A 15008-nucleotide genomic window follows, 5' to 3' on the forward strand; every position below is an offset into this window, starting at 1 on the left:
GTCCCAGTGGGTCTGGGGAAGATCCCATAGAGGTTTCCCAGCAGGGCTGGCGCCGCTCCTGGCATGAAGCCGCGAGGGCTGGAGCCCGTCGCCAGGTTGCCCTCGGCAGGGCTCGCTGACCCGTCCAGCCCGAGTCTGGCAGAAGCCCTGAGGCTCCGGGGAACAGTCGAGAAGCAAGGCGTGCTCGGTCGTCCCTTTCGCCCGAAGCACTCCAGTCCCTCCCAGGTCCGTGTTTGGTCCAGTGACGCGTATGGCCAAACAAACCGGGCTGCTCCCGAGCTGCCCAAAGGCCGGGCTGCCTGGTTTCTCCGTGATCTTCCCAAAGTAGTTGTGTCGTTGTTGGGTGGATGCAGCTGCCCCCAGTCCAGACCTGCTCCGCAGCTGTCTCGCGTGGCACGTTGCTTGTTGTCGTGCAGGGGAGGGGAGGGACGTTACAGCGAAACGCGTGTTGTCCTGCGGAGCGCTAGCAGCATCGACCACTTTCTTCCTATCCGTATTCTCCGCTTGTGGTTGGTAGGACCGTGTTGTGTTAAGACTTGGGAGAACCCCTGTATCTGTGGGAGGTAGGAGAGAATATCCTTAAGAGAAACGGGTCTGCTTTTTCTTATCTGTGTAAAGACCTGAATCTCTTTCCTAACGATTGTCTTTGGTTTTGCTGACGACGTCTTGGATGACTTTGTATTGGTTAAGAACAGCATGAAAGGCGCTGGAGTCGACTACGTGACAAAAAACCTTTTCCAGGATTTTTTAATTAAATGGACTGAGTTTGGAGACGGGGAATATCTCGCTTCCTTGACATCGGTTTTGTCTTTCATAGCATCTTGCAGAATATATGAGATGAATTTCTGATATTAGTGTTACTTGTTAAGTCTTTTTGATTCGTGTGTTGTTGCCTTTAAGGACTTCATATGCAAGAAAAAAGGTATAATATTTCCTCCCCTCCCCATCTGTAGTTTACTTTTATCTCCTGGTTTAGCATAATTCACGTAGATTTTGCTGCACAGCTCCCTTTAGAGTCGTCGATTGACATTGCAGGTGCTCGTCACAAAAACCAGGGATCTGATTTCAGTGATCTTAAACGCAACTTCACAGTCGCAGGGTGAGGTCACTTGGAAGTAAGCTGCCTCCTGCTTGAACGCTCAACACAACCCAGTGCTGCAGTGGGATGTTCAGAAAACAGCTGGCTGGTCTCCCTCTTTTGACCATGAAATACAAATATCAGATGGTGGAAAAATCCAGTTTTGCTTTAAACAGTTTTTAGTAGTTTATGGTCTCGGCGATGGGCAAGGGGGAAAGAAGTGAAGTCTAATCTGAGCCTTTAAGCGAAACGAAGATGATCATAATCCCGCTCTAATCACTGGTTTATCTGCTTTCAGCTGACCTCGTTGAGGACGCTGCCTCGCTGACAGCTGTTAATTTAATTGTGCCTTTCTGTTATCCCTCAGGGAAAGGGTCCACCAAGAAAAGTCAAAAGCTGAGACCAAACCTCGCCATGGGCCCACCAGTGAAGCTCAGATGGCAGCTGCTGCCGCCGTGGCCAGGCTGGAGCAGAAGCCCAAGCCTCGGCTCTCTTCGTCCCAAGATGTCATTAAGAGCCAGGGTGAGCATGGTTTAGCAGCAGATGCCCCTCTCTTCTGGGTGTAGGGCTGGCAGGCTTGTGAGATAAGTGCCCATTTGCAGGAGGCATGTTCACTGGTGCACTGGCCCCACACTTGGCTTGCTGTCACTCGTCTGAATGGGACGTGGAAGAGGCCTGGTTGTATATCTAGCTTAGCTTGCACAAAGAGCACGGCCCTCAGTTCTGGGAACATTTCTGGAGCTTTGCACCTCAATGAAATGACAGCTTGGCACAAGTGAAGTGCACAGTTTGGGTGTGGGAGGGTTCACAATCACGTACAACATCAGCCGCTGACCGCTGCCAGCAGCGAGATACCAGAGGAGATGCTGCTTCCCTCCCCCACTCCCATCCAGTTAACATCATTTTGCTGCACCTGCTGTTGTAACTTGGATTCCTCTCTTTCCAGTGAGGAAGGAGCTAATGGCTGAAGCTGCTGCATATGAGAGAGGACCCTCCCCAGATCACAAGGTAGGAAGAGATGCTGCTGTTCAAGTCATTCAGGTATTTGCTCTCTGGGGCACGCCAGCATCCTCCGGGCCTGAGTCTCTTCTTGGGAAATGAATGCCAGCCCCTGTCGGCTTGTTGATTTGAGTCTGCTTTGGAACTCTGGAGAAACTAGTTGTCAGAGGTGGAAACCCCGCTCCATGCATACCTTAATGTCTCTTCTGAGATCTCACCCACTTGGACAAGGAGACTTATAGTTTTTTTCCCCTTCCTAATTTTTTAGAACTCCTTGGCCAGATGCTATAGTGTTTTGCAGGTGCATGGAGGAGTTGCGTGCTGTTGTCATTAGGTATTGATTGGCTCTGGGCAGGATTTATACACCCATAATAAGATTGCCTTACACCACAAATAGCTTGTTGAAGTCGGCAGGACTAGTAAGGGAGTGCAGTGTTGGTTGGCATGGGTAAGCTTATCAGAATCTGGCCCTCTGCCTCGGCAATTGGAAGTACTCTCAGACGCTCATGATTAATGTCAAAGCAGCATCTCTTCCTGTAGTGCAGTCTTGCGAACTCATCCATAAAACCTGAATTCCCTTCTTTAATAACCCTGGAGCAGAGGGGCTTGCCAGAAGTGCTGGCAGCTCCTGATCTCTGCTGCTGGGAGCTGCTCCTCCGACTGACCAACGGCCTGTTGGCATTTAGCCTTTCAGTTACAAATGCACTGCAAACCTCAGATGACTGACTGTTAATGTTCCATTCCCTGTTTTTATGGGGAGCGATAGTGGCTCATTATCTCTTCAGGTTGTTGCGTGGTCCCTTGAAACCTTCCTTCTGTCCTGTTAACAGGGGTAATATCTGTGCTGACTCCATTAGCCAGCTGCGTTGCACTGAACACCTCAGACAGCCCGTGGTTCCGCCTCTGCAAATGTTTCCTGAGCTAAATTCACTTGGGAGCCATGTGCCAGGGAGAGGATTATAAATGTTTTCTTCCTTTGAGCCAACATCTGATTTCTGCTCTTACTCAGGACCCTGAGGCTGCAGAAGAGGAAGAATGTGCTGGACTCTCGGTATCTGGAGTCTATTTCATTTGCCCGCTAACTGGGGCCACCGTAAAGAAAGACAAGCGGGAGGCACACATCAGAGAGGCCATCCTTTCAGTAAGTGGGTCCTCAGCCAAGCACAGGCTTCCTCCTGCCCTGCCACTTAACTTGCTCTCTGTTCTGGATCCCCAGAGGTAGCTTAACCCATTGGAAATGTGCCCTGGGAGGCTGTTTTCAGCTGGATCCATTAGCATAACTGAGCTTAAGGTGTTGTGTAGAGCATATCTGGTTCTCCACTATGTCCTTGTGCTGTTACAGGCCTCCTCTGTCTCTGCTTTCTCCCCCAGTACTGTCTGGTCTTAAACGACTGTAAACTAACAGTTAACAAGCATCAACCCCAACTCTTTTTGCCATAAGTGTCCAGAACACTGGTCAGTCTGACTTTTTGGTTATACAGATCTATGTAGCATCCAGTTCCTCTTATGCAACTAAGTTATGTTCTCCTCATGCTCCTCTAGCATTCCTCTGAAGACCCAGTGGCTGCCTCGGTCATGGAGATTCACACCTTCAACAGAGACCGAGAGAAAGTGAAGCTTGGTGTTGAGACCATCGCAAAGTAAGTGGCATGACTGCGCTGTGCAGTGCTGAGCACACCAGTCTCCTGCCTTAAATCTGTTGTGTCACTAGATAAGAGGACATGGATGAAACCCCTGCAAGATTATTGGGGAGATGGGTGTTCTAGGTGATGCCCAAAAGAAAAGCAAAGCCAAGAACTTGGAAATGTCTCTCAACAGCAAGGTCTCTTCCACTGAATAGCTGTAGATTGTCCAGAGTACAGGAATTCAATGTAGCCAAAGAAACCAAACCTGTATGTGGGTGGAAGACTGTTCAGGTCCTGGAGGTGTTGTCTCATTCATGCAACTCAGTCCCCCAAGGTGGAATGTCTGTCTGAGCGAAAAATGAACCCTCTGCCAGATTGATCTGTGAAGAGCAAGGCTTCACTTCCAAACTAGGTGCCAAGTCAACAGTGGGAGGGAAAACATCTAGATGCCTGTAAATGCACACAGATGCAGCATAGCTTTAACTGGCAGTGGCACAGCTGTGTGTACAGAGTGCTGTGGGCCTGCAAGCAAGCCCAGTAGGTAGCAGGTATTCTCTGTTCACAAGGGACGTATGTGTTTCATACGTATGCCCTGTGCGTTTAAGTGCCTCTCCAGTGGGGAAGGTCCAAAAATTTGTCTTGTGGAAGGTGGTAGAGGGAATTAGTGACCCATTTGTAGAGTAAGGGGTATCTTTCACGTGTTAAGAAACAACTTTTGTCTTGGGATTTAGCAACCTGGGAAGTAGAGAAGGGGAAGCTTGCACTGTGTTTTAGCAGAGAAAATAATATACTTCAGACCTTGATCATGGCACCAGAGAGCACCCAGGAGTCAACAGTGATCGCACACGAGGCCAGACCCACTGTAGTGAGTGAAGTGTGTTGGTTGTGTCTTCTCCAGATACCTAGATAACATCCACCTCCATCCAGAGGAAGAGAAATACCAAAAAATCAAGCTGCAGAACAAAGTGTTTCAGGTGAGATTAAGACACCTGATTTTGCAACACTGGGAAATTTCTACTCTGGAGCAAACTGAATCTGACTCTCCCCTTTTCTTTTAGGAAAGGATAAACTGTCTGGAAGGCGTGCACAACTTTTTCCAGGCCATTGGGTTTGAGAAGAAAGCCCTACCTGTTCCAGGACAAGGCAAGAAACCCAAGTGTATTCCATTTGAGGTTGGGGTCAGCTTCGGCTGAGTGATGGCAGGACTTCCTTGGGGAGGTGAACGTGGCAGCAAACTTTACAAAACTGTCCCTGTAACTATACTCCCCACACCTGCAGCTTGCCTGCTTCTGAGGGTGGTCTGCCCTGGGGATCTTTAGCCATTATGTCACAGTCATTATGTGCAGCTCTGAGGGAACAAGGGACTAAAATGCCAAACTTCTGTGCTTGTAGAGACCACAGAAGAATACTATGTGCTAAAGGAAGAAGTGTTGACTAAGTTGGAGGACCTCAAGGACTACAAGGACCAGCTCCTGAACTCTGAGCCAGTGAGGGTCCAGCTGGATCGCCAGCTCTGTATATTCAAGCCTTCCCCTCAAGCTGCCCAGTTTGAACTGCCAAATGACTTCTACAACCTCACTGCAGAGGAGCTAAAACGGGAGCAGAGGCTCCGGTGAGTGGCCTACAGGCCTGAGCACTCCATGTAAAGGGGCATCCTATCTAAGAAGGGAGAGGAAGCTTCTGGTCATGTGTGTAGTGTTCTGGTTGAGAAAGATCTTGCTCCTTTTTCCCCTCCTGTTTCATGTTATGTTGAAATTGCCTTCTCTCTGAAGGACGGAAGCAGTGGAGAAGGCCTCTATGCTGAGGACAAAGGCTATGCGGGAGAAAGAAGAGCAAAGGGAAATGCGGAAATACAATTACACCTTGCTGCGAGTCCGGTTCCCCGATGGATACATTCTACAAGGTGAAGTGTGATCATCACTCCCTTACTTCCTTAGCCTGATGAAGGGTTTTTGAACCCGAAAGCTTGCTTAATAATTGTCTTCCAACTATTTAAGTTGGTCTAATAAAAGATATCGGATTCACCCAAATAACCTTGTCTACCTATCATCACTCCCTCTCACCCAGCCCCAAGAGCAGCTGGAAACTTGGTCTGATTTGAGAGCTAGAACTGTAAGCTTGAGGGGCACATTGAGAAGCTGGGCAAAATACCATTGGACTAAGCAACAAACCTAGCAGGCTTCTGTCAGTGCATGAAATTGAAACAAGGAGGGTATTGATTTCACAGCCTTTACAGAAACTCTTGTCTCAGGCAGCCGTCACTTTTTGCCAATGCAGTGGGAATGTGCACCAGTGATGATTAAAGAGCTATAATTGCAGACCGATGCAGTGCTGTTAGTCACTGGTAAACTGCAAAAGACTTTCTAAACTTCGGGTACTAAACTGAACAGTTGTTGGCTCAAAACAAGTGAGACATTTCAATGGCTGAGTAACAGGCTGAAAAGTGGCATTAGACAACAGGGAGACACTACACTTCTTATAATGAAGATACTGGATTGAATCTCAGGCTTCCACAGACTATTTCTAGGTTGCAACCTGGCAGAGCTGTTGTTTGCTGCAACTAACCTTGTAGCAAGCTCATTCAATTTTTTTTTTAAGGGAACCTGTTCTGATATGCACTAAGTTGAACAATGCTGTGCCTTTGTTTACTGCTTGAAATATAAGCATTACAGAAACCCTGCTGAATCTGACTTCTTCCCTGGTGAAGTAGAAATGAGACAGCTCACTGAAGGTCTTGTTCAGACCTCCTTTCTAGGCAGATGCTCTTCCTGCCCAATGGAAAGAGTTTTCTCTAATGCCCCACATTGTTTCTGTTGGCAGGAACGTTCTATGCCCGGGAGCAGGTCTCTACCCTGTACAAGTTTGTGAGAGAGGCCCTGCAGGATGACTGGCTGCCTTTTGAGCTGCTTGCTCCTGGAGGTCTCAAACTGACTGATGAAAACTTGGCTTTCAACGAGTGTGGGCTGGTGAGTACAGTGTTATCTGATCATGGCTCCAGCCAGGTCAGTTCCATTGAGGCTCTGTAACAATTTTGTTCATACATGCAACAAGGAGAACAGTTACAACAAAAACTGAAGGCAAAGAGCCAAGCTGTATCTTTACTGTCCCATGCCTAGGGAGGAGGTGGTGGTGTTGGGGAAACCTGATGGTGTTGGGGAAACCTGATGGTGCTGGTCATTTAGCATTCTTATACAGACACATCCCCTCCTTTTAAGCCACTGAGAATGCCTTCTAAAGAGTATGGAAGCCTTTGGTAACCAGCTTACACAGGATATTAATAAGCACTCCATCTGTTCCTGTTCTAGGTTCCCTCTGCTCTCCTGACACTCTCATGGGATGCAGCTGTCATGGCAGACATAAAAGCTGCAGAGAAAGAAGAGGAAGCAAAAAGCCACTTGAAACCAGAACTCCTTTCTGCTGTCCAAACGCTGTCATAAAATAAACGGGAGCAGATTCAGTGCTGTTGGGTCTGTTCATGCTGTTCTGTCCTCCCCTGCATTTCTCAGACATCAGAACAGAAGCTGCTTCAACTCCTGTTCCTGCCACAGACTTGCTAGCTGGGGTCTGGGACATCCAGGCATCAGTCTGCCACTGCACTGGTCAGCTTCTGTCCACACCAAGAGCAGCTATGGAATAGGTGAGAACTTGGCCCATTTTAAGCAGACTTACTACTCTGAAGACAGTCCTCCCCTGGGGATTTCTGTTCTGTTGCTCTTGTACTTTTTTTTTTCCCCCCCCAGTTACTCTGTGGTTTTCTCTCTGTTGTGGACAGAAAGTACCTCTCTGTCCTTTACAGCAACAGAAAAAAAATCTACCCTGTTAAAGTCTAGCAGGTCAAAGATGATTGTAAGACTTGTAGGCAGGACTAGTGTTCGGCTCTCTGTTATGCTCCTACTGTATAAATTAAATCCCTCTTAGGGGAAAGATTTTTGTGTAAAATACTTATGTCACTTGTAACAAGATCAGCTGTTGTTATTCTGATTAAAGGAAGTCTTTAGAAATGCAGCCTTGATTCAAATTCTTGAGCTATCAAACTACACTTACCTGTAAGATCTGAAAAGAGCACTCCCTCATACAAAGAGATAGAGTAGTGCAAGGAGTAAAAGGTGAAGTCTTCCTCAGCACTCAATTTTACAGTGTAATTTGTAGCCATGTTGGTCTAAGGACATAGGCAGACAAGGTTCTCTGGGTAAATCCAATATCTTTTATTGGACCAACTCAAATTTGAGTTAGTTAAGGGATGTACTTTGGCATTGTGGCAACTTGTGAAATAAAAATAGGCTGGATGAACTTCCCCAGGCAGACAAGGTTCTCTGGGTAAATCCAATATCTTTTATTAGACTAACTCAAATTTGAGTTAGACCAAATTTGAGTTGGTCTAATAAAAGATATTGGATTTACCCAGAGAACCTTGTCTGCCTGGGGAAGTTCATCCAGCCTATTTTTATTTCACAAGTTGCCACAATGCCAAAGTACATCCCTTAACTGTCACCCTCCCCAGTGACAGACGTGTTTGCGTGAAGTAGTCCAGTATGATTTGAAAGGGGAGTTATGTATTAGATTTAAACAAGAGGTCAGTGACTGCATCATGTTTGATCACCACAGTAAAGTGTTACATACATGTTATGAAAGAGGTCCTGAGGTTAAAGCCTTACTCATGAGAGACCTTTGCTACACAAGATGATGTTTGGTACATAAAATGTAAGCCAGGGGTGTCAAATGCACTATAGGCCACAGGCTGGATCAAGCTGAGGGTTTGGAGAGCAGCTGCACCCCTAAACTTCCAGTGACTACCACAGCAGGCCACATTTTTGACACTCCTGAACAAGGTGCTGTACAGGCAATATGGGAGGTGGCAAAGGCTCCCCATGCTTCCTGCCTGACCCAAGTCAGCATAAGGAGGCAGGATATAAACCTGCCAGCAGAAAAGTCAACCAGATACACCTCCAGAAAACCAAATACTTCAAGTGTAACAAGCCGCCATGCAGTAGAGCAAGCGGCAATAGAATTCTTGTATACACATACCCAGTGACGGTGTAGCTGAAGAGCCAATCAAGGGATGAAGGCAGGAGACAAAATACTTGAAGCCAAGCATTTTAGTACAGTTGAGGAAACTGCTCAAATTGCCTACTTTTCTAAGAAGTACCTTTGCAGACAGGCAAGAACTGGGAGGGCTGCACTCTAGCAGAAAACCACACAAAATGGGATTCAAGGACTGGATGTTAAAAGCAGGAGAGTACAAACTGGAACTAAGGTATGCCTTATGTTCCCTATTACCAAGCCTTACTGTAGCTGGACCACAACATGTCAGAAACAAGCTATGCTGAGACATGATACAGAACAGTCAACCCTCTTTGCATTAAATCAGACAAGATTATCCCAACGGTCCCTTCAAGTCTTAGTTTATGAAACGCATCTAGTGGAGTAGGAACAGGAAGATTAAATACAAATGATATCCGACACATCAAGCAAAAGTTGCTTATGGGACCAGAAACAAGCCCCACACTCTGGAAGTGAAGAGTGATGTTCACCACCGTCATCAGTCTTTCCAATTAGAGTATGAACATAGCCTTTCTTTGAGGTGTGGACTTCACAGCAAATTCAGTATGTGCTGCAACTTCTCAAGTTTTTCTTTGAATGACAAGGACCAGCCAAACATGTAGACAACTTCCCTTGGCATATGCCAGAAGGTACACCTTAGGATACAGCTACTTATCACTATGCACATAGTACAGTAAGCGAGATTTTAAAATGAGACATTTGTAGGCAAGCATGTTTCACTCAGTTCTGAATGGAATTGTTAGCCAGTTTTGTAATTGGTATTGGCCTTTTCAGAAAGGCACATGGGTGTCATCTCATATACATTCTCTTCCTGCCCCCAAACATCAGCCCCTGCTATTGTCCCTACAGGAAGGAAAACCAGAAAAGCCAGATAATGTGGGTAGCAAAAATTCAAATATAATTGTACATGTCATCATTTATGCCCCAAAGGCCAGGCTATACAGAATTATGAACAGAAGACTTACCATTGGCATTGCAGTAAGTTTACATATTTTAAAGATCCCACGCTAATTTTAGAGCATGAGTTAGATACCTTCCATACAGAAGTATCACAATTTCATAATGCTTTATTAAAGACAGATTAATATGCAATATTTTTTAGCTAAAAAACTACAACTAGAAAAATTTCAAGCTTCCATCTGGTCTGAAGCAGAACAAAGTGCTGTCTTCTCTTTACAAGAAATATTGAACAAGTATCTTGTCTTAAAGATACACAAAGTTTAAAAAATTTCCTAAAAGATTTCTACATACATACAGGGAGGTTAGTAAGTATTACGTCTCAAACTGCGCTGGGTGGGCTGACTGCAGCGTCCTCCTGCGTGGGGCCAATTGCACCATCCAATTCCAAAGCCGTTTCAGTAACTCTGGATTTAGAATCTGTGAAGTACAAAAAGTAGGTTTTGCGCTTTCACTGAACCAGTGCAATTTTCCTGCTGCTGCTACAATACATGTTCTCATGTTAGGGCACAGGCTTGCTCTCTGCAGAGTTTGCACTAGTCAAATACCTCCCCCTACGTTGGCACTTGTTCAGAAAGAGTTGATAACTAAGCCTACTTCCATCCAACTCCAGCTAAACCAAACTATGCATGGTTTAAGCCTAAAAACGACGGCCCACAAAGCTCTTTTCACTGCTTTAATCATGTGGATTTAAAGGAAATCCTATGTTAAGCCAGTTCAGCTGTGTGTTGAGGAAAATAAATAAACCTTCTGAACAGAAAGGCCAAAATTTCGAGCAGAGGAGGTTCCAGCCCAGAAGGTGTTCTGCTTTCAAGTTATTGCAAAGGCTCACTGAGTGCATCTGCAAATTAAAAGCCATTTTGTTTCAACTTGGAAAAAAATGTTTACATAATGTTGTCAATTAAGCATCAGAAGAGGAGAGGCCCACCCCAGCTGGCTGACAGGAGGAGTCTTGGAGTGGGATGCTTATGCTGTCTATGGACTACGGAACTCAAGGAACATGCATGTACCCCTTGCCTACCATTTGAAGTAGGGGTGCTCAACCCCCTCAAGACCAGAGACCAAATCCAGCCCACAGACCTACAGCATCTGGCCTGTGGGGCTCCCCACAAGTCAGCAAAATTTGGCAGGGGAGCAGTGGTGATTAATACTATGCCCCCTCCCCACTGCCAAATCACCAGACCTTGCATGTCTGGATCCAGTGCACAAGACTTGGCACCACCTATCTGGCCTATGGGGCAAAAAAACTGGGCACCAATTAGCTAAAGGAAAGCTCTCTGTCTGGCACTGTATGATGAGGCTCTATAGAGACAGTGTCACAAAAAACATCTCTACTGCAGAAACTGTCACAGGGGAACTTGAAGTTTGAACACTACAGGTGAGTTGGAGTGGCATTTCAAGCTGTTTGTGCCAAAATGATTGGTGAAACATTCTATGAAGATAACAATATTTAAAGCCCCACTGAGATGAAGGGAGTGGTTACACTTCCCATCCCTACTGTTCCAGTTGATAAACCAAACCACCCCTTGCACTATATCTTATCAAGGGCCAATACATGGGATCAGGTAATAACCAGGGTCTACTTTTCACACGGAGGAGTTTTAAAACTCACATGGTATGTGCGCAACACTTTACAAAGCCAGTTAGGTAAAGCTCCTGCTTGAGGAACTTACAACCATTTCAAGATATTCTGAAGTCACAGGGTTCAGGCATCTCTCAGCAAGCATCGCTCCTACAGCAACTGAAATTTATTGATATGGCCAACATTCAGGCTTTAGATTAATTTGGTCTTTTAAAAATTATTCACATCTCTTCATAGAAATGTTTAGAAGAAGTGTATTTTAACTGCCAATAAAAGTGAGTGAGAGCTGACCAAGCAGCCAAAAGCAATTCACTTAAGTGCAGGGTGAGCTTATCCACAGCCACAGCCTCACTTAGTCCTGAACTTTTACTGGAGAATCAGGATCATCTCTTCCTCTAGGCATCGGAGTCCGACTATAATCCTTATAACTAGGCAAGGCATTGAGCAGAGCAGTAAAAAGGGCCATCTCTGTAACCACAAGACAGGGGAAAGTGGGTGTGCTGATTTATGAAGTTACAGGAGTGCAGGCAGCTGTGCTGAGTCTAAGGACAGAAGAACAAAGCACAGAGTTGGACTCCTGAATCTGGGACAGAAGAGCAGAAACAGATCAGGGAAGGCAACAGCAATGAGGAGAGATGAAGTATTGTTCTGCACCACAACAGCAGGCATGAGAAAAACTAGATAGGAGGGGTGGGGAGCGGGGTGGGCAGTTAAACATCCTGTTCCCATTCTGTTTTGCTCCCTCCCCTGTAAGCAGAGGTCTGAAGTTGGCAGCTGTCAGAAGTCCCATTTCTCACCTTTGTTGGGCTGGATGTCCACAATCATGCAGTCATCCTCTTCCTCCTCTTCCTCAGTGTCTGCCTGGAATCCATCCATTTCCACAGCTTCAGCCTTTAAACAAGTCAAGCAGCTCCATCAGAGGCAGTACCAACCAAGTGGCCAGCGACTTTAACGAGCAAATGACTGAATGAACTCTTCAGTGGAATAACAGTGCAGAGAGCAGTTACAGCCTGTCCATGCAAAGCACTTCTTATAGGATGTTCAGGCTATCCCACCAGGGCAAAAAAGGCAGGGGCGTTTCCACCGAGGGGAGGTGGAATTTTGCTTCGGACAAAGACCGGGCCCTTTGATAAAAGTCAATGTCTATAAAGGAACGTGCAGCAGGAAACCTGCCAAGTTATTGTTCCTAAAGACTGTTCGTTAAACAAAGTGTGGACTATATTAATGACTTTGTGCAAGGGACAAATGGAATGTTCTCCCTTGGCTGAGATCCAAGCCCAAGCTTTGCCTGACATTTTTTTTTTTTCTTCAATAGGGCTTTTTTTTGCTATTAAGGCTTTGAACAAGCATAGATAGCTTCCAGCTTTAAAAGGGGAGGGACCACTCAGGAGCACTACAGGTGTTGCAACAGTTACATTCATCTGCTCCTACAGCAATACAGAGGAGCTAAACTGCTGAAAAACTTTAAATCGTGGAGGAAAGAGGGGTTTGCTATACTTCAGCCACAAAAGCATAGGATGTTAACCATCACGTTGTAACAGCTTATATCCCAGTCTTTTGCTACTGATGCAATTATTACATCTTTCTATACCAAGAGGGACTGTCACTTTGAAAGTCACTATTTTCCTGCTAGTTTCTCCCCTTTCAGAGGCAATATATGGAATATTTTTTTTAAAAATTATTTAGGTCTAAATGATTTTCCTTGGATTGAAGAACAGTGATGGGCTCAGTGCTGACTGCTGCTTTCATCTAAGCAGAGCATCAGAAATGAATTAAAGGAACTGAGGGACGTCACACCTACCCAGGGTAAATTACTTCTGTTAGAAGGTCATCAGAAAAAATAAATTAATGTAGATTCTTGGGTAGGCTCTTCCCACGATCAGATTAGCAATCTCTGGTTAGGACAGAGTTTAGTTTGTTTTAAATTCTACTGTCCTTCATTAACATTTAAATGCATTCCTCTCCAATCAGTGAATCAATGCTTATGGAAACAAACAGTATGATTTGGTCTTCAAGCTGAGCAAGAGCTGCCCACTGCTCTCAAGAGGAGCAACAGCAGCTGGAAGAGAATGCCAGATGTTATGCTGTCAGAAGGAAGACCCATCAATTAAAGAGCTGGCCTGGCTGCTTTCACCCAACAATCTATTTTTGATCCTTCCACAAGCACCAGGTCTGTGGAGGGGAGGAACAGTGAGAGGCTAGTAGCCACAGGAAACAAGTTTGCTTGCACGAGTGCTTTAAAGCAGCAGTGCTCGACCTCAAGCCTGCAGGGATCCCCACAAGTCTGGAAATCTGGTGGCTGAGCTGGTGTGCAGAGTCACACTCACAACCTGACCCCATGCATAAGATCCAGCCTCTGGTCCAGCCCCACACCACTCATCCAGTCCATGGGGCCAGAACGTTGAGCACCATAGCGTTAAAGATGTCTTTCTGAAAGCTTTCAGCACCTTGTTCTCAACTGCACTGCACCTCCATGGTGAAGTCTGACTTCAAGCAGTTGCCCTTCAAAGCCCCCAGGGCTTCCGAGTGGCCGTGTACTAATGACATTGATTACCAAGCCCCTGGTTTTAGCATTTCTCATGCAGAAGAGTTGCATATCATAATTGACTTCTTGAGCAAAAGCAAAGCAAAAGGTTTAGGCCCTGCCCCTATGCAGCATACAGACTAATAAAACTGCCAGGCAGAACTCTATGGGAAGGAAGAGCTTCAGAGCAAGCTGCCATGCCCAGCAGCTGCTGCTCAGAACAACTTCAAACGGAGAAAAGGAAAAGCCAAAAGGAAGGTGGAAAGAAGCAGGCAGGTAAGGACACTGTCACCGCTTCTCTGAGCCTGGCAGCAGAGAGGCAAGTAAGGTATGCAGTCTGCTGAACAAGGGTTTTCAGTTCACACCCAGTTCCAGTGTTCAGGTTAAGGCAAGTAACTCAAAACTGAGCACAAAGACACTGGTCCCCTCTTCACCATCCCAGATTCACATTTTGGCAGGTGGGAACATCCTGAAAGTACAATGCAGTTAAAAGCCCCTATTGTAGCTTTCATGAACACTTGATTGCTTCCAGCTTATGAACAGACAACACCTGGAATGGATTTAACTTTTCACTAACACTAAGAACAACACACTGACTAAAGTTCTCATTAGAACTTGCAATTAACACTGAGAAGCAGGGAGAGAGCAGCACAAGGAAACCCAAGCAGCCTAACGCTGTTCAGTCTCTTGTTTCATTATGCATTTGAAGCCTGCAACTTTTACTAGGTCAGCTACCCTGTTGTTTGTTTTATTATGTAGTTTATAAAAAAGCTAGGAATGTGTATCATGCATGCTGCAATAGACACAAGGTCAAAACCTGGGAGTCAAGTCACAGTCAAGGATAGATATTTAGAAGTGACATGTGCATGCAAAATAACATGCATACAGAATGAACGCTGCAGCATGGCAAGGGCAGGTCAGGAAATGCTCCTGGATTAGATATGATCATAATTTAAATGGACAGGCCAAGCAACTCATAGTAGGGTGGAGCTTTTTCATGCATCAGCTGCTCCACAGTAACTACCTGCATGCACCCTCCCACATTCAGCAGCCTACCCCACTGTACACAAGGGCTAAGACTGTGCAGAGATGTAGCTACCGAAGGGCAGCTGATGTAGGATAAAGCCCTGCCCACTTTTACTCCTATAGTAAGTTGCTCTTATGCTTCACATCCAAGGGAAA

General features: G+C 45.8%; 2 protein-coding genes across 4 annotated transcripts in view; one reads left to right on the forward strand and one right to left on the reverse strand.

The window, feature by feature from the left end:
* The window catches only part of UBXN6 (UBX domain protein 6), a 12498-nt gene extending 4791 nt beyond the window's left edge, over positions 1 to 7707 (forward strand). For both annotated transcript variants that reach the window (XM_025196511.1, XM_006017498.3), the window contains exons 2-11: positions 1446 to 1600; positions 2025 to 2086; positions 3087 to 3218; positions 3620 to 3717; positions 4601 to 4676; positions 4761 to 4845; positions 5095 to 5314; positions 5475 to 5605; positions 6523 to 6668; positions 7008 to 7707. In XM_025196511.1, coding sequence (XP_025052296.1) covers positions 1446 to 1600; positions 2025 to 2086; positions 3087 to 3218; positions 3620 to 3717; positions 4601 to 4676; positions 4761 to 4845; positions 5095 to 5314; positions 5475 to 5605; positions 6523 to 6668; positions 7008 to 7139 — 1237 coding nt within the window. In that variant the 3' untranslated portion in view covers positions 7140 to 7707. The remainder of the gene's footprint in view (positions 1 to 1445; positions 1601 to 2024; positions 2087 to 3086; positions 3219 to 3619; positions 3718 to 4600; positions 4677 to 4760; positions 4846 to 5094; positions 5315 to 5474; positions 5606 to 6522; positions 6669 to 7007) is intronic.
* Positions 7708 to 9093: 1386 nt separating this feature from the next.
* Positions 9094 to 15008, reverse strand: part of CHAF1A (chromatin assembly factor 1 subunit A) — a 17961-nt gene continuing 12046 nt past the window's right edge. Inside the window, exons 13-14 of one of the 2 annotated variants that reach the window (XM_025196548.1) lie at positions 12100 to 12193; positions 9094 to 10140 (exon numbers count right to left, since the gene is read on the reverse strand). In XM_025196548.1, the coding sequence (XP_025052333.1) occupies positions 10043 to 10140; positions 12100 to 12193 (192 nt within the window). In that variant the 3' untranslated portion in view covers positions 9094 to 10042. Of the gene's footprint in view, positions 10141 to 11692; positions 11845 to 12099; positions 12194 to 15008 lie in introns of those variants that run through there. The other variant, XM_025196547.1, reaches the window with a different exon arrangement.

This window comes from Alligator sinensis, unplaced genomic scaffold, assembly GCF_000455745.1.
Source record: "Alligator sinensis unplaced genomic scaffold, ASM45574v1 scaffold1295_1, whole genome shotgun sequence".
NCBI lineage: Eukaryota > Metazoa > Chordata > Crocodylia > Alligatoridae > Alligator > Alligator sinensis.